The sequence below is a fragment of the Antechinus flavipes genome, chromosome 5 (assembly GCF_016432865.1).
Source record: "Antechinus flavipes isolate AdamAnt ecotype Samford, QLD, Australia chromosome 5, AdamAnt_v2, whole genome shotgun sequence".
In the NCBI taxonomy this organism is placed as follows: Eukaryota; Metazoa; Chordata; class Mammalia; order Dasyuromorphia; family Dasyuridae; genus Antechinus; species Antechinus flavipes.
The window spans coordinates 122,974,596-123,000,423 of NC_067402.1; the positions used below are offsets into that span (position 1 = coordinate 122,974,596).

Consider the following 25,828-nt stretch of genomic DNA (forward strand, 5'->3'; position numbering starts at 1 on the left):
ATTTGTATCTGTCTAGGAGTGGAAAAGAAGCAGGGCATTTGGAATATTTAAACTGCCTGATTGGCTGTTCTCTGTACTAGAAAGGAATAAAGCTGGCAAATAGTGACTATTGGCTGGACGAAGCAGTAGCCAAGATAAGTCCTGTGCTGCTATTTTTAACAAGCTTAGCGTAGCTCATTTAACCAGTCGAGGATATTTTTTTTTACTGTAAACTCTGCCTAGAATGGAGGCTGTGAAATTACCATAGTTTCAGCTGGTAGTTTAAATTTTGGAATTTATGCTGAAACTACATCTTCTTTAAGGCAAAGTTGAATGTTCTTAGGAGTCAGAACATTCTGTGCTCTTTAGAAAACATGCTTTTCCAAATTCCTTTCTTCTTTGACAGATATTTCTGTGCACATGCCAACACAAGGAAACCTTCTTACCAGTTTCATTTGGCCTTTCAGATATTATCAGATGCGACTCAGCCTCTTGAAAGTCAGAATTTCTCTCCTGTTGTCCGAGATGTAAGTTGTGCAAATGTCTTTTTTCCCAACTGAAACTCCTTCACTCCTTATCTAAACTAGTCTAATATTTTAAAGACCAATTATCCTGAAATAATTACATATTTTTTATATTCTTTTAGGCAGTGATTGCATCAAATGGATCATTGCCTGATAAATATAAATATATTTTGAAACTACGGGAGAGCAGGTAAAGTATTGTCCAGAGCCTCTTCTTTTTTCGTCTTATATTTTAGATTTATTGACAACTTCTACTTTTATGGGAGAAATAGTTTGACACAGGAGAAAAAAGAAGGTTGAATTTGGATTCAGGAAGGATATGGGCTCAATCTTGCCTCTTCTCCAAAAAACAGAACCGTGGAAAAATTATTTAGCCTTTAATAACTTAACATGCATTTCTTCATATATAAAGCTGGGCTTAAAACCTGTATCATCTATTTCAAAGGGTTACTTGGAGGCTTAAAAACAGTAATGTACATAAAGCACTTTAAAAAAAATTATACTTTATTTTCCCCTAATTATATGTAAAAACAATTTTAACATGTATTTTGTTTATTTTGACTTTTAAATTGTATCTTTCCTTCTCTCTGTTACTCCTTCCCTGAAATGATAAGCAACCTGATATAGGTTATAGATGTGCAATCATGTTATACCTTTTTTTGGAGAAAACTCAAATGAGAAAGAGAGAAAGAGTGAGAAATTGAAAATGAAAGAAAGAGAGAGAGAGAAATTGAAAAATAGTGTACTTCAGCCTGTGTGCCATAATGCCATCTTAATTCTTTCTCTGGAAGCAGATAGAATTTTCATTATGAATTCTTTGGAATTGTCTTGGATCATTCAGCATCAGTTCATATAAGTCTTTCCAGGTTTTTCTGCAATCATCCTACTCATCATTTATTTAAAGCAAAATAATATTCTATTAAAGTCATATAACACAACTTATTTACCCAACTGATGGGCAGTCCCTAAATTTCTAATCCTTTGTTACCACAAAAAACCTGCTATAAAATTTTTGTACAAATAGGATTTTTTTCCTCCAGCGATACTACTACTAGATCTATATCTCAAAGAGAATTCATAAAAAGGGCAAATTCATGATCCTGAATTTTGAAAGAAAAGATTAATTTTTTCCTATCAAGATACTAAAACTTAAAAAAAGCCAAATCAATTAGAATATTTTTTATCATGAAACATTACCTTTAGTTTTATTGCATACTATAAAACCAGACAAATTAAAGCAAAGGGAGGAAATCAAATGCATAAAGAAATAAATGACTTAAACTATATTTGGTATTGGCCATCCATGTTATTTTCTTGGATTCATGCTCATATTTTTTACTCTATCTCTTTCATTCATGTGCCACTGTAGGAACTGATTTATTAGTCTAAATCCTAACTCCCATACCTTCTCATTTGGTGACATTTTAAAGCCTGTTTTCATTTCTTTTTTTTTTTTTCAACACTTATAATTTCTCTGAGGTCTGAGCACACATCCTATGTACTATAATATAATGAGAAATATGTATGTTGCTTAATGTTCTTATTTAGTAATGTTATAAGTTTTTAGTTCTAAATTCAAGTTGGTTAAATTTTATTTTTCCTTTTATCTATTATTTTCTTATCTTTCTCTCAGATTTGACTAGCTCTGAGAGAACATTAAGATCATCTATCATTGTGTGTTAGTGTTTTTCTAATTCTCTCCCTTCCTTTACCCACTAAAAAGGCAAGAAATACAATATTCATTACCAGTGCATTAGTGTACCTGTTTTCTTATATCCCCTCCAACATTTCTTATTTTTTTTTCTGACATCTTAGCCAAACTGATGGGTTTAAAGTGGTGCCTTAGAATTGTTTAATGTGCATTTTGCTAATTATTAGTGATATAGAGATATATTTATATGATTAATGGTAGCTTTGATTTATTCTTCTGAAAACTGCCTATTCATATCTTTTTGACAATTTATCGATTAAAGAATGACTCCTATTTTAATAAATTGACTCACTTCTTTATGTGAAACCTTTAACCTAAAAACTTGTGCAAAATTTTTATTCCCAGCTTCTGACTTTTCTTTTAATTTGGTTGCATTGATTTTGTTTAAAATAAAATTTTTTTCAATCAAAATTATTCATTTTACCTCTTGACAACCTCTATATGTCTTACTTAGTCATGAATTCGTCATCTATCCATGTATTGGATAGGTAGTTACTTTTATATTCCACTAATTTGTTTTTTATGTCACCCTTCTGGTCTAAGATGTACTCATTTTGAGCTTATTTTGCATTGTTGTATGCTTAATTTTTGCCAGATTATATTCCAGTTTTCCCAGCAGTTTTTTGTCAAATAATGAGCACTTGTTCTAATAGTTGGGATCTTGGGATTTGTCAAATATTGTTATAGTGCTCATTTGCTTATATTGTGTACCTGATTTATACCATTTATCAACCACTTTATTTCTTATCTGATAGTATCAAAATGTTTTGATAACTCCTGCTTTGTAGTATAGTTTGAGATATGGTACTACTAGGCTCCCTGCTCCACATTTTTTCCCCATTGATTTTTTAAGTTATCCTGACCTTTTCCCCCCACTCTAGATGAATTTTGCTGTTATTTTTTCTATCTGTTTATATTTATTTAATTGGGATGACACTGAATAAGTAAGCTAATTTAGGTAGTACTGTCATTTTATTTTATTTGTTTGCCTTATCCATGAGCAATTAATATTTTTCTAAATTATTTAGTGCTTTCTTTATTTGTGTGAAGTATTTTATAATTCTGTTCACATAATTCTTGGATATGTCTCAGTAAGTAGCCTCCTAAGTATTTTATAGTATCTGCAGTTATTTTAAATGGGATTTCTCTTTCTAGCTCTTATTGCTGAACTTTGTTGATAATATAAAGAAAGGCTGATGATTTGTATGAGTTTATTTTTTACCCTGATAATTTACTGAAGTTGCTAATTATTTTTTTTTTTTAGTTGCTAATTATTTAAACTAGTTTTTTAGGTGGCTTTCTAAGTCATTCTAAGCAAACCATCATATCACTTGCAAAAAGACACAGTTTTGTTTCTCCATTGTCTATGTTTTTTCTTAAATTTATTTTTTATCTTATTGCTATCTCTAGTATTTCTAGTACAATATTAAATAATAATATTAGTAATCATATCAGTATCCTGTTATCACCTATGATTTAATTAGAAATGCTTCTAGTTTTACAATGTTTTTGGTTTTAGATAAGTAGTGCTTTTCATTTGAAGAAAGGCTTCATTGATTCCTATGCTTTCTAGTGATTTTAATAGGAATGGGTGTTGTGTTTTATCAGAAGCTTTTTATTTATCTATTGAAATAATCTTTTTTTTGTTGTTGTTATCGCTCTTAATATTGCCAATTATGCTTATTTTCTTAATATTGAATCCATCACGCAGTAATGGTATAAATTTAGTTTGGTCACATTGTTTGATCCTTGTGGTAAATAGTAATGTCCTTTTTAAGTATTTTATTTAGAAATTTTTGCATCAGTATTCATTAGGAATAGATTTTATTCCCTGTTTTTTTTTTTTTCAAACAGCTTATATAGTATTAGAACTAATTGTTCTTTAAATATTTGGTAAAATTTAGTTGTAAATACAACATGTCCCAAAGATTTTTTTTTTAGGATATTTATTTGTGACTTGTATGTGTTATTTTTCCTAAGTCAGGATTATTTAAATATTCTATTGCTTCTTCTGTTAATCCTGTTAATTTCATATTTTTATAAATATTAGTTAATTTTATTAGGATTGTCAGTTTTATTTGCAAATAGTTGGGCAGAATATCTTCTATAATTGCTTAAATTTCATCTTCAGTGCATTCAATCATTTCTTTTTTGATACTGGTAATTTGTTTTTTTATCTTTCTTTTAAAAAATCAAATTAGTCAGTGATTTATCTATTTTATTATTTGTTTTTCCTCCATAAAACAAACTGTTGACTTTATTTATTAATGCTAATATTTTAAAAAATTCAATTTTATTAATCTCTTTTGATTTTCAAGATTTCTATTTTGGTGATTTGTTGTTTTTTCCTACTACTCTTCCCCACCCTACTTACATGTTCCTTTCTCTTTCTCTTTTATTGATATGTTTAGAGATATAAGTTTTACCGTCAATATTGCTTTGATTGAATCTCAGATTTTTTTGTTGTTGCTTCATCGTTGTCATTGCCTTTGTGAAATTATTGATTATTTTTATGATTTGTCCTTGACTACTCATTGTGTAGGATTAGGCTATTTATTTTATAAATTTTAATCAATGCTTAAAGTCCCTTGTTTGAGTATAACTTTTATTACATCATGACTAGAAGTATGCATTTAAAATTTCTGCTCTTCTGCCTTTGTGAGATTTTTTATGGTCTAATACATAGTGAGTTTTTGTGAAGTTGCTATGTACAAATGAGAATTAGGTATAATCTTTTATATGCCCATCTATTATTTTCCAGAGATCTATTATATTCAACTTTTCTAAAATTCTATTCATCTTCTTAACTTTTTTCTTGTTTGCTTTGTGATTATGAATGAAGATATGCTTAATTTTTTTTGGAGATCCTTCCAATATATTGACTCACTTCCATGTGTTCTGTTTGTGTAAACTCCTTTCAATTGCCCTAATAATGATAAATAATGATAAAATTCTTAGGAGTTATGTATATCATCTTCCTATTCAGTAATGTAAGCGGTTTAATCTTGTTTAATGCCTCATTCACTGTTTCCCTTTTTATGCTTCTTTTAGAGCCTTGTGTTTGAATATCAAATTTTCTGTTCTGCTCTTTTTTTCTTCCAACAGGAATGCTTGAAAGTTCTCTGTTTTACTAAATGTACAATATACATTTTCCCCTGTAGGATTATATTTAATTTTGTTAGGTGGGTTACTTTTAGTACCTGAGCTCCTTTGCTTTCTGTAATATCATAGTCCAAGTCCTCAACTTCTTTATAGCATTAGCTGCTAAGTTTTATGGATTCTGACCTTAGCTTCACAGTATTTGAATTGTTTCTTTTTGATTAATGGCAGTATTTTCTCCTTAAGTTGGGAGCTCTGAATTGTATCCTGAGAGTTTTCATTTGAGAATTTCTTTCAGAAGGTGACTGATGAATTCTTTCAATTTCTACTTTGCTTTCTGATGCTAAGATACCTAGGCAATTCTCTTTATTATTTTTAAAAATATGATGTGTAAATTGTTCATACTTTTCGTTTTCACTTGCAAAAAGACACAGTTTTGTTTCTCCATTGTCTGTTTTTTCTTTTCTTTTCTTTTTTTTTTTTAATATCTTTTTATTGATAGAACGCATGCCAGGGTAATTTTTTACAGCATTATCCCTTGCATTCATTTCTGTTCCGATTTTTCCCCTCCCTCCCTCCACCCCTTCCCCCAGATGGCAAGCAGTCCTTTATATGTTGAATAGGTTACAGTATATCCTGGATACAATATATGTGTGCAGAACCGAACAGTTTTCTTGTTGCACAGGTAGAATTGAATTCAGAAGGTATAAATAACCCGGGAAGAAAAACAAAAATGCAAGCAGTTTATATTCATTTCCCAGTGTTCTTTCTCTGGGTGTAGCTGCTTCTGTCCATCTTTGATCAATTAAGGCTCTCTTTATCGAAGAGATCCACTTCCATCAGAATACATCCTCAAACAGTATCGTTGTTGAGGTATATAATGATCTCCTGGTCCTGCTCATTTCACTCAGCATCAGTTCATGTAAGTCTTGCCAGTCCTCTCTGTATTCATCCTGCTGGTCATTCCTTACAGAACAATAATATTCCATAACATTCATATACCACAATTTACTCAACCATTCTCCATTTGATGGACATCCTTTCATTTTCCAGCTTCTAGCCACTACAAACAGGGCTGCCACAAACATTTTGGCACATACAGGTCCCTTTCCTTTCTTTAGTATCTCTTTGGGGTATAAGCCCAGTAGAAACACTGCTGGATCAAAGGGTATGCGCAGTTTGATAACTTTTTGAGCATAGTTCCAAATTGCTCTCCAGAATGGCTGGATGTGTTCACAATTCCACCAACAATGTATCAATGTCCCTGTTTTCCCACATCCCCTCCAACATTCCACATTATCTTTCCCTGTCATTCTAGCCAATCTGACAGGTGTGTAGTGGTATCTCAGAGTTGTTTTAATTTGCATTTCTCTGATTAATAATGATTTGGAGCATATTTTCATATGTCTATAAATAGTTTCAATTTCTTCATCTGAGAATTGTCTGTTCATATTCTTTGACCATTTATCAATTGGAGAATGGTTTGATTTCTTATAAATTAGAGTCAATTCTCTATATATTTTGGAAATGAGGCCTTTATCAGAACCTTTGATTGTAAAAATGTTTTCCCAGTTTATTGTTTACCTTCTAATCTTAAAGATTGCATTTGTTTTGTTTGTACAAAAACTTTTCAATTTGATATAATCAAAATTTTCTATGTTGTGGTCAATAGTGATCTCTAGTTCTTCTTTGGTCATAAATTCCTCCCTCTTCCACAGGTCTGAGAGGTAAACTATCCTATGCTCTTCCAATTTATTTATAAACTCATTCTTTATGCCTAGGTCATGAACCCATTTTGACCGTATCTTGGTGTACGGTGTTAAGTGTGGGTCAATGCCTAGTTTCTGCCATACTGATTTCCAATTTTCCCAGCAATTTTTGTCAAATAATGCATTCTTATCCCAGAAACTGGTGTCTTTGGGTTTGTCAAACACTATATTATTAAAGTTATTGGCTGTTTTGTCCTTTGAACCTAACCTATTCCATTGATCAACTAGTCTATTTCTTAGCTAATACCAGATGGTTTTAGTAACTGCTGCTTTATAATATAATTTTAGATCTGGTACAGCTAGGCCACCTTCATTGGATTTTTTTTTTCATTAATTCCCTTGAAATTCTTGACCTTTTGTTTTTCCATATGAACTTTGTTGTTATTTTTTCTAATTCATCAAAGTAGTTTTTTGGGAGTCTGATTGGTATAGCACTAAATAAGTAGATTAATTTAGGTAGTATTGTCATCTTTATTATATTTGCTCGCCCAATCCAAGAGCATTTAATATTTTTCCAGTTGATTAGATCAGACTTAATTTGTGTGGAAAGTGTTTTGTAGTTTTGCTCATAAAGTTTCTGATTTTCCCTTGGCAGATAGATTCCTAAATATTTTATACAATCAGTAGTTACTTTAAATGGAATTTCTTTTTGTAACTCTAACTGTTGGGTTTTGTTAGTGATATATAAGAATGCTGATGACTTATGTGGGTTTATTTTATATCCTGCAACTTTGCTGAAGGTGTAGTTTGTTTCTAATAACTTTTTGGTAAAATCTCTGGGGTTTTCTAAGTATACCATCATATCATCAGCAAAGAGTGATAATTTTGGTTTCTTCATTGCCTATTCTTATTCCTTTAATCTCTTTCTCAACTCTTATTGCCAAAGCTAGCATTTCTAATACAATATTAAATAGTAACGGTGATAGTGGGCAACCTTGTTTTACTCCTGATCTTATTGGGGATGGTTGCAGTTTGTCCCCGTTACATATGATGCATACTGCTGGTTTTAAATAGATGCTACTGATTATTTTAAGGAAAAGTCCATTTATTCCTATACTCTCAAGAGTTTTTAATAGGAATGGATGTTGGATTTTATCAAATGCTTTTTCTGCATCTATTGAGATGATCATATGGTTTTTGTTAATTTGATTATTAATATGGCCAATTATATTGATAGTTTTCCTAATATTGAACCAGCCCTGCATTCCTGGTATAAATCCTACTTGATCATGATGTATTATCCTGGGGATGATTTTCTGTAGTCTTTTTGCTAATATCTTATTTAAGATTTTAGCATCAATATTCATTAGGGAGATTGGTCTATAATTTTCTTTCTCTGTTTTCAACCTACCTGGTTTAGGTATCAGTACCATGTCTGTGTCATAAAAGGAGTTTGGTAGGACTCCTTCATTCCCTATTTTTTCAAATAGTTTATAAAGCATTGGGGCTAATTGTTCTTTGAATGTTTGGTAGAATTCACATGTAAATCCATCTGGTCCTGGGGATTTTTTTTTAGGGAGTTGATTAATAGCTTGTTCTATTTCTTTTTCTGAAATGGGACTATTTAAGCAATTTACTTCCTCCTCTGATAATCTGGGAAGCCTATATTTTTGGAGGTAGTCATCCATTTCGGAATATCTGGTTCCAGGCCCTTTGATCCTTTAATGTTGAGGCAGCCAGATCTTGCGTGACCCTTATTGTTGCATCTTGGTATTTGAACTGTTTTTTCCTGGCTGCTTGTAAAATTTTTTCTTTAGTCTGGAAATTCTGAAGTTTGGCCACAATATTCCTTGGAGTCTTTATTTTAGGGTCTTTTTCAGAAGGTGTTCAATGAATTCTTTCAACGCCTATTTTACCTTCTGGTTCTATTACTTCTGGGCAGTTCTCTTTGATGATTTCCTGTAAAATAGTATCTAGGCTCTTTTTTTCATCATAATTTTCGGGTATCCAGATCTGTTGTTTTTCCCAGTAAACTGCCCCTGCAAAAGCCCCGAACTGCCTGATGTGGCCACAGGGCTAAGGTAAACTCTGCCTGAGTCACTTCCGGGTTTGAGGGGTTACAGTCAGATCTCGTTAGGTTCTGGCATATTTTAGAGTATCCTCTGTTTTAGGAGTTAATTTCTCTGCCAGTTTACTGCTGTGTAATCAAGGCAGAGCAGTCAGCCTATAGCAGAGTCGTCCCTATAACTTCTCTAGCCACAGAGATCATCCCCGCCCCTGGTCTGCTCAGTACGCTAGCCTCTCCCTGCCTGTGCTAATCTGTTCCTGGCCCCTCAGGACAAACCTTTCCTGGCGAGCTTCCGAATCGGCTGGTAAGTTGTAGTGCTTCTTATCTTCATGAATTTAAGCAGTGAAGAGTTATTTTTGAGGCTGGATTAAATAGTTGGTTATGAGGGTAATGAGAGGAGCTAAGAGAGTCGTGTGTGCCTGCTCCACCATCTTGGCTCCGCCCTATGTTTTTTCTTAAATTTATTTTTTATCTTATTGCTATCTCTAGTATTTCTAGTACAATGTTAAATAATAATATTAGTAATCATATCAGTATTCTGTTTTCACCTATGATTTAATTAGAAATGCTTCTAGTTTTACAATGTGTTTGGTTTTCGATAAGTAGTGCTTTTCATTTGAAGAAAGGCTTCATTGATTCCTATGCTTTCTAGTGATTTTAATAGGAATGGGTGTTGTGTTTTATCAGAAGCTTTTTATTTATCTATTGAAATAATCTTTTTTTGTTGTTGTTATCGCTCTTAATATTGCCAATTATGCTTATTTTCTTAATATTGAATCCATCACGCAGTAATGGTATAAATTTAGTTTGGTCACATTGTTTGATCTTTGTGGTAAATAGTAATGTCCTTTTTAAGTATTTTATTTAGAAATTTTTGCATCAGTATTCATTAGGAATAGATCTCCTGGTTCTGCTCATTTCACTTATCGCTCTCCTTTTATTTTTAGTATCTTCCTTTTGCTGTGCCTTTTTTTTTCTCCACAAAAATGTCTTTTTACCCTTTCTAAGGGAAAACCTACTCCTAATGTGCAAATTCTGCCCAGACAAAATCTATTATAAAATTTTGTATCTTACCGCAGATATAGATTCCCTCTTGCATGGAAATGTTCATTCTTGTTTGTCCATAAATTCTCACACAGCTGGGAAGTGTCAAGTATCTGAGACCAGATTTGAACTCATGTCCTACTGAAGTCAGGGCTGGTGCTCTATCTACTGTGCCATCCAGCTGCCCCTATTATTTCTATTATTGAAAATTCTTAATAAGTAATTTTTACCAGTGGCAACGAGCAGTTAGTGCTAGTGTGAATAAATAAATGAAAAAGTATTTATTAAGCACTTACTATGTGTCAAACACCATGCCGTATGTTGAGGACATGGAAAAAATATTATAGTCTCTGATTAATGTTCACACTATGTTAGTAGGAAATAACACATAAAAGAAAATTTAGCTATAGGGTAGGTAAAAATGCACAGGAGTACTAAAGGTTCAGTGGTGGGCCAGATGTTCAACCCAGAACTACTTAAGTAAAAGTTTATATCTATCTATCTATCTCTACACACACACACACAAACACACACACACGTATATATGTGTGTGTGTGTGTGTGATAACAATAATAGCTAACATTTATGTAGTACATATTGTGTGCCAGATATTGTAATAAATGTCCAACAATTTGTTTCTCACAACCTTGGAAGATTAGCCCTGTCATTTTCCCCACTTTACACATGAGCAAACTGAGGCAGACACAAATTGAGTAACTTTTTCAGGATCTCACAGTTAGGGGGTTTCTGAGGCTAGATTTAGAACAGAGCTCTTCCTAATTCTAAACCCAGCACTCTATCCACTGCACCGCCTAGCTGAGTAATTAAGATGATACTGCCTATGGCCCACAGAATATAGAAGCAGGGAAGAAGGTAAGACTTAGAGGTTCTAGGAAGCAATGGCAGGACACATGAAAAGGTCTCTTGATTCTCCACCTCAGTAGGAGTAGTGTTGATAACTGCCATCTTACCCAAACCCTGGGGCAAGTGAAGTATTCAGAGTAAAGGGGAAAGGAAAACAAGGTGACTTCCTTCAGTGATGGTAGGTCTTCCTATGGCCAGGTCTTCTTGGATGGGTTCCAGTTATAGTAGGAGATTGGGGAGGAAGCCAAGCAGGACAGAGCAGCCTTGACTTGGGGCCCTTCCAGAACCATTCAGAATGGACTCCTTGTTAAAAGCAAGATTATGGCTACACAGGACTATTAAATTAACACAGGATTGTGGTCAAATTCTGCCTAAGACCTCTTCTACTGGAAAGGAACTTGCATAATAGTTCAAATTTCCTCAATGCTGATTTTAGGAATCAAAAGAATTAAGAAGAATAACTCAAAAAAAGCACTTTTTTTATTGGTGAACCGATCTGGCTTGTTAAGTGAGTTCACTTTCCCTTATATGGTTATCTTTTTCTCTATCTTGGTAGCTCTTAACCATATATGGTTTAATAAGTAGATTTGTGCTCTCAGGAAACAGAAATATTAAAATCGATTTTCTTCGCTAACTGCTGTCTGCAGTTAATGGATAAATAACTCTTTACTAGGCTAATTTATAAAAGCAAATACAGTCTATATCTTGGAAATATTGTGGCTTTGGTTCCAGATAATAAAGTAAATACCTCAATAAAATCACATGATTTTTTAAAATTTTGATTTCCCAATGCATGTAAAAGTTTTGTGTGTAATGGTATTATTTCTAAAAACAATTTACATATTCTAATTTAAAATATTTTATTACTAAAAAAATGCTGCCCATAATCTGAACCTTCAGTGAGCTACATAATCTTTTTGCTAGTCAATGGTCTAACTTCAATATTGATGGCTGCTGACTGATCAATGCGTTGGTTGCTAAAGGGTGGAGTGACTGTGATGACTTCTTAAAATAACATCACAATGAAGTTTGCCACATCAGTTGCCTTGTCCTTTCCCTTGAACTCTTATAGGTCATTGAAGGGTTATTAATTGGTCTATTTTTAATATTATGTCTCAGGAAATAGAGAGGAGAGAGACGAGGAGGGCAGGCTAGTAAAGAAATAAAACATACAGATTTATCAGTTAAGTTCACCATTTTATATGAGTGTGGTTAGTGTTGCCCCCAAATAATTACTGTAGAAACATTAAAGATCATTGATCACAGATTACCATAACAGATATAATATTGAAAAAATGGAATATTTGTGAGAATTACCAAAATGTGAGACACAATATGAGCACGTACATGCTGTTGAAAAAATGGTGTCCATAGACTTACATGACACAGGATTGCTGCAAATCTTCAATATGTAAAAAAAAAAAAAAAATGCAACATGCACAAAACTCAATGAAAAGAGGTATGTCTGCAGTAATTTTCATGCTTAGATTGCAGCCTGATCTTTTCGCAAAGTTATGAGCAAAGTTATGACACTTTGTCTTGAATTCTGGCTCCACTATTATGACTTCAGCGGTATGACTTCTGTCTATACTATTTAACCGTAGGAGATGCAGTGATTTAACTTGTATAAACTATACACTGGTAGGAGAGTTAGTGGCTAGAGCACCAGACCTGGAGTCACAAAGACTTGAGTTCAAATGTGACCTTAAATACTTACTAGCTGTATGACCCTGGACAAATCACTTTGCCTCAGTTTCCTTATATGTAAAAACGAGTATGATAATAATTAATTGTAAAGTGATTAACACAATTTTTGGCCATGGTAATTGCCATGTAAATTTAGCTATTATCATCATTGGTAGTAGTAATAGTATTTGCTTTACTTATTTCACAGGGCTTTGAAAATCAAATTAAATTCTTTGTGTGTGTGTGTGTGTGTGTGTGTGTGTGTGTGTGTGTGTGTGTGTATGTGTGTGTGTATGGATATGTGTATCTATACCCAGATCTATATGCAAAAAATGATGTGATTTTAAGTAGTTATTATTACTGGATGTTATTATCATTGTGTGATTCTAAGTTGCTATTATAATCCCTGAATGTTATCACCATTGTGGTGGACTGACACTACTTGTTAGGTGTTACATAAGGCATGTAGTTGTATAATATTTGTGAAAAAGTAGCTTCATGCTGATCCTTTTCCAAGATCAGAAGAACAAAGATTTCCCATTGCACAGTATTTTCTTCTATGAATTATACTCATCAACACTGACTGTAATATCTTCTAAACCAATTGCATATTCAATGTGACCAGTTTTTTTGAAGTGCCTATGTCCCTGGACATGTATATTATTAATACAAGAACAAATCTGGTTTCTAGCTCTTCTCATCATCTTTATGTAGTTGAATTTTGATATATCCATGGGTTGAATTTGGAAAAGAATTTACTGAATACAAGAGTTAGTAGAAAACTCTTTGGTTGAAATTGCATATTAATGTTAAAATAATTAATGATGCTGTATTCTTGACTTGAAAATTGCAGATATTGTCATTTTTATGTATAGCAAAATATATTTCTAAGTATTGGGTGGCTGCTTCTTCCCCCACTAAACTCATTCTGTGTTCTTATGATCCTATTATTAATAGTTCTTTTTCTGGAAAAGCTTTACAATTATCCCTTCTACATCATGACTTTCCCCATTGCAATTTCTGTATATTGTGAGTTGACATGAGAAATTAAATGGGAATCTTTTAGTGATTTTATGGAAGTCACAGACAACATGTGAAAACCAGTAGACAACACAATTTAAGTTTATAAACTCAGAAATGTACATAATATATGTATCATAAAATATCAACTAAATTTTACAAGATCCCATAAAGAATAAAAATAACAAGAAATAAAAGAAAATCATAAAATAATATTGTAAATAAAATAAAAAAATCAGAATTCCTTTCTGATGAAAGGAAGGTGAAGAATTTCATACAGAGTTTCCAAATCACATCACTACCTACATAGAGTTCTGGACTTGGAATCCAGAAGTGCTTTGGACATTTACTAGCCATGTGACACAGGGCAAATTACTTGTCTTTCTCTCTTCTATCTGTAAATGGGGTTGACGATAATAATAATGTACCTCCTATGGTTATTGTGAGGATTTAGTGTGTTAATATTTATAAAGTGTCATATAAGTGCCAGCTATTATTATTATCATTAATGGTATTCTGAGATATCTAGAAATAGACAAACAATGGGAGAGCTGGCCAGGAGCTAATGATCTATTGTTTCTGGATCTGTGGATTTTTTCTGGATAGGCAAAGATTACTTAAAGAATTCACATAGGTTCTGTCAAATTTCCAAAAGGTATGAGTAGATTTTTAGAGGCAAAGACTACTTTGAAAGACTTAAAAATGGTATTATCCTTGATAGTGTGTTACCCTTCCAAAGAATTTTGGATAAATGCCTGAAAAGGGGGAGAGCATTGCTTTCATAGCTTAGTTACAATGATAAGATGGGCTTCAAAGAAGCCTTATTGTTACAGCACAATGTAGATCCTGAATTAGGAATTAACAGAGAAAGGAATTTCTGCTGCTGGCTTTGGGGTAATAATAAAACCTCACCTTAAAACAGCTGAATGGTTTAAAACAAAATTTGATGTAAATGACTCCTCTTTGAAGAATGAAAATAATAGCTAACATTTATGTTATCTCAATTGATCCCATTGTAACCTTGTGAGGTGAGTGATATTAGTATCTCCTGTTTAAAGATGAGCAAAATAAAGCTGAGAGTGAATAAGTGGCTTGCCCAGATTGCATAATTTATAAATAGCCAGGGCAGGTTGCAAATTTGGGTCTTCCAGTGCTCTATGAGTTGCACCACCTACCTATCTCGGATTGTCAATAGACAAGAAACCAAATGTTTGTCTAAGGGTAGCTGAGAACTTTTGAGAGAAATTAATATTATTATATTACATTAATAATTAATTATTAATGTTTAAATCCATACATTTCCTTCTATTTGTACTAAGACCCAAGTCCTAAAAAGGTCAGGGAGTTTTAGAAGAGTGTAAGAGTAAGTTAATCTTCCTTCCTACCTGGGCAGGGACCCTTATTTTTGCCCAGTCTGTAAACAAAAGCTAGCCTCAGCTACATTTTCCCCCTGGACACATCTCCTAATCCATGATCTACTCCATTAGAATTTAGAGCAATCTAACTCATAAAAAGAGAAAACTAACCAAAAAGGTCTAGGTAGAAATGGTTTCTTTCTCCAGATTTCTGGGGGCTACTGAGTCTCATGATCAAACCATTTTCTTAGAGAAAGTGAAGACCTTGAGCTCACCTCTGCATTAAATATCCCCCATTAAAAGTTGAGTTTGACTTGTTAGGAGAGCTAGAAGAAACACATCTGATTTAAGGCATTTCTTCCCTGAGGTCTTTGATTACTAAGAGAAACTACTGACTCTCAACTTATCAATTATTAACTAGCCTAATTAATAGATTATTAATTACCTGGAAATTCTCTCTTGATGATTTTATTCACTCTATAATTCTAATCTGAAAGTGTTCTTCTCATTTGAGTTTAATAAACTTTCTTTCTTCTTCTTTTTTTTTTTTCCCCAGGGAGCGTGCACAGTTGCTTTCAATGGACAGCAAAAAGAAAGTTTTGCTTCTTGGAACTGGTTATGTGTCTGAGCCACTATTAGAATACCTTTCTAGAGATGACAGCATTGAAATAACAGTGGGTAAATAAACATTCCCTTTTACTTTTGATAATTTCTTATCACATATATATTATATGAATCCATATACATGTACAATATGTATATGTGCGTATGTATATGTGTTTGTATATACTAAATGTGTGTACACATATGTGTGTATATGTGAATTCCTACTACTTAAACATTTTTTTGAGAAGTCACAATGAATTTTATGAGAGGAAAACAACTAATCAAAAGAAATATCTTGAAATGTTTTGTTTATCAAATAGGCTCAGATATGAAGAATCAACTTGAGCATTTGACCAAGAATTACAAAATTAACCCTATTGTTTTGGACATTGGCAAGCATGAGGAGAGATTGGCCAGCTTGGTGAAAAAACAGGACCTTGTGATCAGGTAGTATCCACAAACAAATAAGGAAATAACTCCATACTTTTTTTTTTTTTTTTTGCTGAGGCATGTGGGATCACACAGCCAGAAGTGTTAAGTGTCTGAAATCAGATTCGAACTCAGGTCCTCCTAACTTCAGGAATGGTGCTCTATCCACTGCACCACCTAGCTGCCCCTCCATAGATTTTAATAGTTTGTTTCTCTTTTTGCTCAGAGAGGTTGGATGGAAATACAATAGAGCTGGATTTGAGAATCTCAAACCTTCAGGGTATTGTAAGGGTTTTTATAACACTATAAATTGTAAATAATTATTGTTATATTTATATTGAATGCTTAATATTCTGTTTAAGCTCAAAATTACAGAATGAGAATCTGAAAGGGATATTAACCAAATAATCAGCATTTATTAAATACTTATTATATGTCAGGCATTGTGTTTAATTTTGAGGTTATGATGGAAAAGGAAAAGAAAGACACTGTCCTCAAAAAAGCTTGCATTCTAATGAGGAAGACAACATGTATATAAGACATATACCAAAAAAAACAAAAATAGAAGGAACATCACTTTAGAGGAGAAAGCCCTAACAATTCAAGGGATGGGGAAAGCTTTCTGCAGAAAGTGGTGTTTGAGCTGAATCTTTAAGGAAGCCAGAGATTGTAAGAGGCAGAAGTAAGGAGAGAGCACATCAGATTTTAGAGATAATCAAAATCCACCCTTATTTTTAACAACCTAGATAACTGAGGTCCCAAAAAGCTCAAATATTTTGTTTAGATTCACATAATCAGGATTAGAATCTGGATTTTTGAGTTCCTACCTTGAATTCTTTCCAAAATATCATGCTGCTTTTATTGCATTCCTCCTAGATGGTAAGAACTGTAGAAAGTTAATTGTGCTCAGATCTTAGCTTAAAAATAAAACTGAGTAGAATGAAGTAATGTAAATTAGCTATCGGCCAACAGTGTTGTTGTTCAGTCATTTCTAGACATATTCTACTTTTTGTGACCTTGTTTAGGGTTTGTCATTTCCTTCTCCAACTCATTTTACAGAAGAGGAAACTGAGGCAAACAGGGAGAAGTGACTTGCCCAATAAGTGTCTGAGGCTGCATTTGAACTCAGGAAGATGAGTAAACCTGACTCCAAGCCCGACACTTTGTTTACTACACTTCCTCACTGCCCCTGTTTTTCAATAAGCTGAGACTGTTTGGGATGTTCAACATTTTTCCTCTACACAACTGCCACACTGATATCCAATTTTCAGTAGCTTTCTGTTGACTCCTTTTGTATATTCAGTATTCTAGGATATATATATATGAAATCTAGTTTAAAATACAATAATCCTCATTCTGGCAGATAAAACTCTGCAATATGTGAATGCCACTTACATAGCTTTCTTCCATTCACTCTCCATTCTTGTCAAGCCAGACTAATACCTCTTTCCAACATATGTCACTATCACTTCTTTCAGTGCTCTTTACAGCAGGTCCAGCACTCTTTCTTGCCCCTGTTTCTTAGAAATTAACACCTTCCTTCAAAACTAACAGATCAGAATTCATCTTCTACATGAAACCTCTCCTGATCCCCATCAATTAACAGTACTCTTTCTCTTGGAAATCAGTAATAATAGCTTATATTTAAATTTTCATTATTTTATTTTACAAATTTATTTTATTTTTACAAATATTTTTACACTTTTTTTTTTGTAAAATTGCAAAAATTTTACAAATATTGCCTCATTCAAAGCTAAAAGCAACTCTATGAGACCTTAGGAGCTGTCATCTTTATTTTACAGATAAGTAAATTGAGGCTGAGAGAGGTTGAATGACTTGCTACTTGCATAAGTGTCTGAGACAGGATTTGAATTGGGGTCTTTTTGAGCATTCTATCCACCATAACACTTACCTGACAAAGAATTAGATTACTTGGTATTTATTGATCTTTGTGCATACTCTTCCACCTTCTCCAAGGACAGTTAGTTTATTTGGTATTTACTGATCTTTGTATATATATATCCCCACATCTTCTCCAAGGACAATTTTGTTTTTGTCTTTGCATTCTCAAAAGTTAGTTTGGTACTTTGCACAGAGAAGTATTTAATAAATGTTTGAATTATTAAGTACTAAAGGAGGAAGAAATTGCATGCTGGCCTGTGGTACTTGCCTAGAAGCAAATAAAATCTTTGCTTTGGGACATGTCAACAACGTAAGAATCACATCTTTGAAGCAAGTACCATTGGATCTGTATTTGTTGGAAAACATAAAGTTTTTGGTAAAATCTCTTAATTCAGAAAGATTAAAAAAAAAAAAACCCTCCACTGTCTATTACTCTTAAAACTTGAATATTTGGAACAAATCTTTTTTTTTTTTTATTCATAACATTTCATGAATCTCTAAGTTCTATAAATAAGGTGTCCAGTAATTAGAAGGTAGAGTGCTAATTTCTAATGAAGAAAGCTGTTGCAATATCATAATCAGGTATTTTCCCCTCCTCTTTCCTTTTGAAGCTTGCTACCCTATGTATTACATCCTGTTGTGGCCAAAGCATGTATTGCCGGCAAAGTGAATATGGTCACTGCTAGCTACATTACACCAGCCATGAAAGAATTGGAGAAAAGGTAAGTTTCCCAAGTATTCACTAAAATGGGTAGCCTGTGGCCCCACTGAAGTATTTTTATATTACCAACATTTTTTCATTTCTTGTTTTTCCAATTCTTTTAGTGTGAATGATGCCGGCATCATATTACTTGGAGAGCTGGGATTGGATCCTGGCCTTGATCATATGTTGGCCCTGGAAACAATTGATAAAGCTAAAGAAGTAGGAGCCACGGTAAGTTTTATACCTCTAAGATTTATTTAGGAACCTTAACTGACTTTGTTTCTTTCATGTAAAAAATACCCCAAGATGATGATATGCTTTTCTATGATATTATCATGTGGGATAGATTTTATGAGGCTAGATTTTCAGATAAAGTGGGGCTGGGGTTAGTATATCTAATTGGAACTAAACTGGTGCTCTGTTTAGCTTTGGGATTAACATATGACTAAATAGTTGTATTTTTGTAGAGCACAATCGAATATGATGAATATGTTGACATATATAGGAAGAAATCTCCATAATTTATTTCATTTAGCTTTAAAACATTTAAAGTTAAGGTATATGGAAACAGAAAGAGAAAACATGTGGCAGTGGAGTGAATAGCAAGAAGTGAATAGAATTTCTTCTTAGGAACCTTCAGAGTATAGTAGAAAAATCACTGAATTTAGAGTTATAAGACCTAGATATTCATCCCTGTTCTGTTTGTCTAGTTTTAGTCAAGCCATTCTTTGATTTTTCTGGGCCTCATTTATCTTTAAAATTAGGGGAGTGGACTAGATGATCTATAAGAACACTTCTTTCTTTAATAGTCTCTAGATAGGATATTTAGCTGCTGAAGGTGGTATATGTAACTTCTCATTACTTTGTTTATGAGGTAACATGATGATGGATAATTTAGATTAATATTTGTAGTCTTTTGATAAACTCTAAAAATAACATCACCTTTATATATCACTTTAAGTTTTGCAAACACTTTCTTTTCAGTAACTCTACAATATTGATAGTGTATTAAAACCATTTTCCAGATGATGGAAAGGAATGAAAATTAGAAAATTATTGGCCCACAGTCAAATTGTTACTGAGTTTTATCAAAACTTAAACTCAGAATATCTGAATCTAGCCCTTTATACAATAATGCATTTATATTTCTGCCTCCAGGTCTAGCGCTCTATCAACTGATCTACCTAACTGTCTCTTAAAGTTATCTCAGGACAAAATTTCCATCTGACCTTCCAGTAGCTGTATTTCATTAATTGTGGGCAAATTCATAGAAATTTTTTTCAGTATATAATCTGGAAATTTGGAGATTTGTAGAACTAGGTTCATGCTGGAATGTGTGATTATTAAAGTGATTTTATTCCTGATAGCACCAGTACCAGAATAGATCAAAATTATAAAAGTGAACATAAATGTAACAAACACAGGCTTTGATTAGACATAGTCAATTGAATCCTACAAGAGCAAAAAATTCTATGAAAAGAAAATTGTGTTAGGAAGTGGTATAGTGGAAAGAAAGCTAGATTTGAGACAAAGAACCTATATTAAATACTGGCACGTACTTATGTCCTGTATGACCTTTCTGATTAGTTTCTTCATCAGTAAAATAGGTAGAATACTTTCCAAAGTCCCTTTTAGCCTGGAGTCTATTCTCCTTGGAATCCAAGATGATCAAATCCCAGGCAATGAACCATTTGTAGAGAAATATATTTTCCAACAATTTTTTGGTGCAATGGAATAGTTTAGAAGGAAGTGGGCTAATGTTTGATATACATGAGAAAAAACTTTTTGATAGACCAAATCTATCAAGTGCCTTCTGGCTTTCATGTACTAATTATATTATTTTTGGTCAGAGTTTTAGACAAACACTATTTAAAGATGATTAATCAGTTCTCAAGATCATGATGTATTTATAAAGATGAGATATATTGTAGAATTTTACCCCAATCATTATTCTTTGTACTCAAGACTTATCTGCTCTTATAGAATACCTTTCTTTTACCTATGATGGTGACAAATCAAACTGAGTATGAATTGACCTAAGGTAGGTATTTCTGAATAGATAAGACACAAGCTCAATAGCTTATTTTGTTTTGGTTTAATTGGAATTGTTTCTGCAATACAATTATTTTATTTAACTTGCTGATAATGCGATTTATGTAAATTCACTTACAGATTGAATCTTACGTCTCCTTTTGTGGTGGTTTGCCAGCCCCAGAGCATTCTGACAATCCTTTGAGATACAAATTCAGCTGGAGCCCAGTTGGAGTCTTAATGAACATCCTACAACCTGCTAAATATCTGCTTAATGGAGAGGTGAATCAATACTGTTAAAGAGGTCAAAATATCAATTGATTGAGTTGCATTAGCCTACCAGTTGATTTTCTGCCCCCCAAGCTTTTCAATGGAAGTTTTATTATTTAGTATATTAAGGCAATTAGGGAGGATCCTTAGTCATGAATGCTAAAGAATATTCAAATGGATTAGTTTCTCAACTTGGGAGCAATGTCCTGTGAACAATCCATTTAGCCTTAATAGATATATTACATATATATAGCTGTTTAAATGTTACCTTCCCCATTAGAATAGGGATTACTATACTTACGGTATTTAGTACAGTACCTGGTACATATTAAATATTTAACAAATGCTTTTTGATTTGACCCAACTTCACTAAATTGCTTAATTTAATTTACATGAATGTAAACCCAAATCACAAGCATATAGTCAAAATTCAGAGAGCATCATAACCAAATACTTGTTTGCTCTAGGTAATGAAGATCATTTCTTTTCTTTTTTTTTTTTCTTCAGCCAGTGAAACTGGCTTTTGCAGCAATTGCAATTGCAGATAACAATCCCTCCATAATTAAGTTAGTAGATAAATCTAAAGTCAGCTAGGTCACACAGTGGATAGAGTGCTGGGTCAGGAGACAGAAAGACTCATTTTCTTGAGTTCAAATCTGGTCTCAGACACTTACTGTGTGTAAGTCACTTAATTGTATTTGCCTTAGCTCCTCATCTATAAAATGAACTGGAGAAAAATGGCAAAGCACTCCATTATCTTTGCCAAATCAAGCCCAAATGAGATCACAAAGAGTCATTCATAAACACACACACACACACACACACACACACACACACACACCCCACACACAATTGCCTAAGGCATCCTGAAATTAAGTGGCTTGCAGTATCAGAGATGCTGAAATTTGAATCTAAATCAAGATTAGCATTCTACCCATTATTCTAAGGAATTTAGGACTAAATAATGTTCCACGACTTTATTTTTATCCTACTCCCTCCCCTTTTACTTCTTAAATCTGAAAGAACATTTGCATTTGAATATTTAAAGTATCCATGGATGTGCCGCTATATAAATATTTCCTACTCCACTATTTTAATTGATGATTCCATTCAAACCTAGTTCAACAAAACAGCTTATAATATCTTCTGAATTTTGGTTGGATGCTTGTGATTGGGTTTGCATTCATGTAAATTAAATTAAGCCATTTAGTCAAGTTGGGTAAAGTCAAAAAGCATTTGTTAAGCACTTAATATGTATCAGATACTATACTAAGCACTAAAAGTATAGTAATCCCCACTCTAATGGAGAAGAAAACATTCTAACAGCTATATATATGTACACATATACATATATATGTAACATATTTTAATGGGAAATAATCTCAAGAGTTAAGGCACTAGCTAAAATTGAGGAAGAATGGTCATTTATAGAAGATAGGATTTAAGCTAAGATTTAAAGGAAGGCACAGATAAGGCAGAGCTAAGGAGAGAGAGAATTCTAAATATTAGAGAAAATTAGTGAAAAGGCATGGTCTGCAGAGATGAGAAGTTGCATCCAAGGGATAGTGACTTTAGAGCATCAAGTGCCTGGTGTGTGTCCTGCTCTGGAGTGAGACTGCGGAGGATATAAAAGTGTATGGCTTTGTTTCCATTTTCCAGGATTTTACAATTTTCTTGAGGGTAGAGGATATACTTATGCCTATGAAATTGCTTTGTGTGTCGTAGTTTTTCATTATACATTTGACAGGGCTGATGATTGATTCTGGAACTTTGAAAATGTAGGGGTTAATTTAAATGTCTGACAATTGGGGAATGACCAAAATGATTGGTGATTGTGTCAGTATCCTAAAATACTAAAATGCAATTAAAAAGGACACCTGTGAGACATGAAAAATATCAACAAATTAATTAAACACATAATGTTTATAAGGCACTATGGTAAATGCTAGAAGCATAAAGATGAAAAATAATAATCCCTACCTTGAAGGAGCTTGTAATCTAATGAAAAGATATATGAAATCATATGAAGTTATTCTGCTTTATTCATGCAGAACTAGAAGATCATCATAAAAATTGACTATGATTATTCAGAAAGATAATCATATGGATATAAATGAAGCTGGATAAACAAAAAAGATGGAAAGGATCCCAGAAGGAATGACTAACTGATAAACTGTTAGACCCATCTGTACATTGAGGTCTACCTATAATTTAATTAGTTTTATGTGAAAGATTAATTAGTTTTGGAGTTGAAAATTGTTCACAATCAATTGCTTTGGAAATTAACTACAAATGCTTTAGATGCAATTAATCTCAATGGAAAGTGCTCTGGATCTGGAAATAAAAGACGAGTTCCAATTCCATTTCTGCCATTTACTATCTCAATAGTTTAAATCAGGCAATTTGGACTTTATTTTCCTCATCTGGAAGGTGAGGGCTCTATTATCATTTAATGTTCCTTTGATCCCTCAATTTATGGTTCTGTATTGTAAATCCCAACTGTATAGTGGGATTTGGACCTATCTGCACATTGAAATCTGTCTTTATAATTTTGTTTCATATAAAAGATTAATTTGTTTTGTTATTGAAAATTGATTACAATTACTTTTGAAGTTAATTATAATTAATTGCTTTAGTTATTTTAAAAAATCAAGTTATAATAAATTTCAGTGGAAAGAGCATTAGATTTGGAAATAGAATTCTATTTCTGACATTTACTATCTCAGTAGTTAGGGGCGAGTTATCTGAACTTTATTTTCCTTATCTGGAAAGTGAGAACTTAATGTCGCTTGATCACCCAATTTATGGTCCTATCATCATTTAGTTGTAAAACTCAACTGTCAGTGGGATTTAGAATGACCACCATTAATGTGACTGTGGGAAAGGAAAAGTGATAGCAGAACCCTGGTAAGAGAAATATTGTTATAATGGAAAAAGCCTTTAAGAGGAGCCAAGAGAATCCTGAGTTTGAATAATAATTCAGATACTTGCTAATTGGGTGACATTTGGGAAATCTTTTCACATCTCTAAATCTTCAATTCTTTATTTGTAAAATGGAGACTATTATTGTAATATCTAAGTCTCAGGATTGTTGTGAGGAAAGCACTTTGTAAAACTTAAAACCTGTTACAAATAATGTGTTTTTGTTCGTAAAGAATGTGACTTTAAAATAGCTTGTCAAATTTAATGGATTTGTTAATGGTATTTTTGGTACTGACTTATCCATTTTTAATTTTCATCAGGTGATTGAAACTGGTGGATCATCTTTTCTTGATTATGTTACCTCCATGGATTTTTTCCCAGGATTAAATTTGGAAGGCTATCCTAATAGAGATAGTACCAAGTATGCTGAGATATATGATATTCAGTCTGCTCATACTTTATTGCGTGGGACTCTAAGATATAAAGTAAGCATGTTTTTTTAGTGTTCAAAAATGTCTAATTGTTACTTATATATATTTTGCCATTGGTGATGCATTAACATATGTTATCTACATATGACATAGTGGATCGAGAGCCAGTTTGGAAGGCAGGAAGGCCTGGCTTCTAGTCCTGCCTCATGCATATACTGGCTGTGACTTTGGCCAAGTCATAAATTCTAAGTCTCTGAGAAAAATAAATCATAGGGAGGACGCCAATCTATTTTGGTAGAAGGAATTTCTTTCTGTGGCAGTTCCTTAAAATAAATTTTCCTGATTCTATCCACTATCCAACTAGTGGCCCTTTTCTTTTTTAATAGGAGAATCCTGAAGTTTAATTTCAATAACCATTTTTAAAGGGGCAGCTTGGTGGTTCAGTGAATACAGTGCTGAGCCTGAAGTCAAAGACTCCTCTTCATGAATTTAAATCTGGTCTCAGACATTATCTGTGTGACTCTGGACAAATCACTTGATCCTGTTTGCTTCAGTTTCCTCATCTGGAAAAGGAAATGGAAAACTATTCTAGTATCTTTCCTACAAAAACTCAAATGGGGTCCCAAAGACTCAAATATGACTGAACAAAAAAACCAAACCCTTTTGAAGACTATTAAAATATAAACATTTTTTAACTTGGCGAAAAGTGGATATTTATTAGTAGTAAAGAAACTCCACAAAAAGCAACTCTACAGTGTTCATCTCCAAAAAATGGATGTCTCCTTTTGTGATTTGTGTGAACACCTCTCTGCAGGGATTATATATGCTTCACATTTCTGATTTTTTAGTCCCATTTATGTCTTTTATGTCATTTCTCAAACATATTAATACTGCAGGTTTCTTATACTTACAGGTAGCACAGACTGGGCAATTTTACTCCTGTGTAAACCGTCCATTCCTGCTCCTGTCCAGAGACAAAAATAAAAAAATTTCCTCCTTGAGGCCTTTTATAAGAATCATCATTTTATCTGCAGTACAAGATGGTGGTCTTTCTTTTTGTGCAGCTGGATTAGGATCTAGTTTCATAAATACCAGTCATGAGTTAACAAAAGTGACTATTTTCAAATCAATTCAATTTGAGAGACATTCTATTAAGCACCTACAATGAACAAACCTAGCCACGATCTCAAAGAATTTTATATTAAAGGTCAAAGGGGAAGGGAGAGAAGAGGTAGCCTGGGGTTCTTAAGCCTGTTTTCTTTCATGGACTCTGTTAGCCATCAACCTATAGACCTCTTCTAAGAATGTTTTAAATGCATAAATAAAATACTGTAATCCTCTGTAATTCTACAGAGGAAGCCAATTATATTGAAATACAATTGCTGCGTGTGTGTGTGTGTGTGTGTGTGTGTGTGTGTGTGTGAAAGTTCATAGTCCTTGGGTTAAGAACTCCCAACAAAAACAAAAAAGAGATA

The 25,828-nt window shown here is 33.1% G+C and overlaps 1 protein-coding gene across 1 annotated transcript in view; it reads left to right on the plus strand.

Annotated features, from left to right (window-relative positions):
- AASS (aminoadipate-semialdehyde synthase) overlaps positions 1-25,828 on the plus strand; it is a 71,029-nt gene that overhangs the window by 31,317 nt on the left and 13,884 nt on the right. Inside the window, exons 12-19 of the mRNA XM_052000171.1 lie at positions 447-506; positions 626-693; positions 15,616-15,737; positions 15,986-16,112; positions 18,608-18,718; positions 18,822-18,930; positions 20,872-21,012; positions 24,243-24,407. Of these exons, the coding sequence (XP_051856131.1) occupies positions 447-506; positions 626-693; positions 15,616-15,737; positions 15,986-16,112; positions 18,608-18,718; positions 18,822-18,930; positions 20,872-21,012; positions 24,243-24,407 (903 nt within the window). The remainder of the gene's footprint in view (positions 1-446; positions 507-625; positions 694-15,615; positions 15,738-15,985; positions 16,113-18,607; positions 18,719-18,821; positions 18,931-20,871; positions 21,013-24,242; positions 24,408-25,828) is intronic.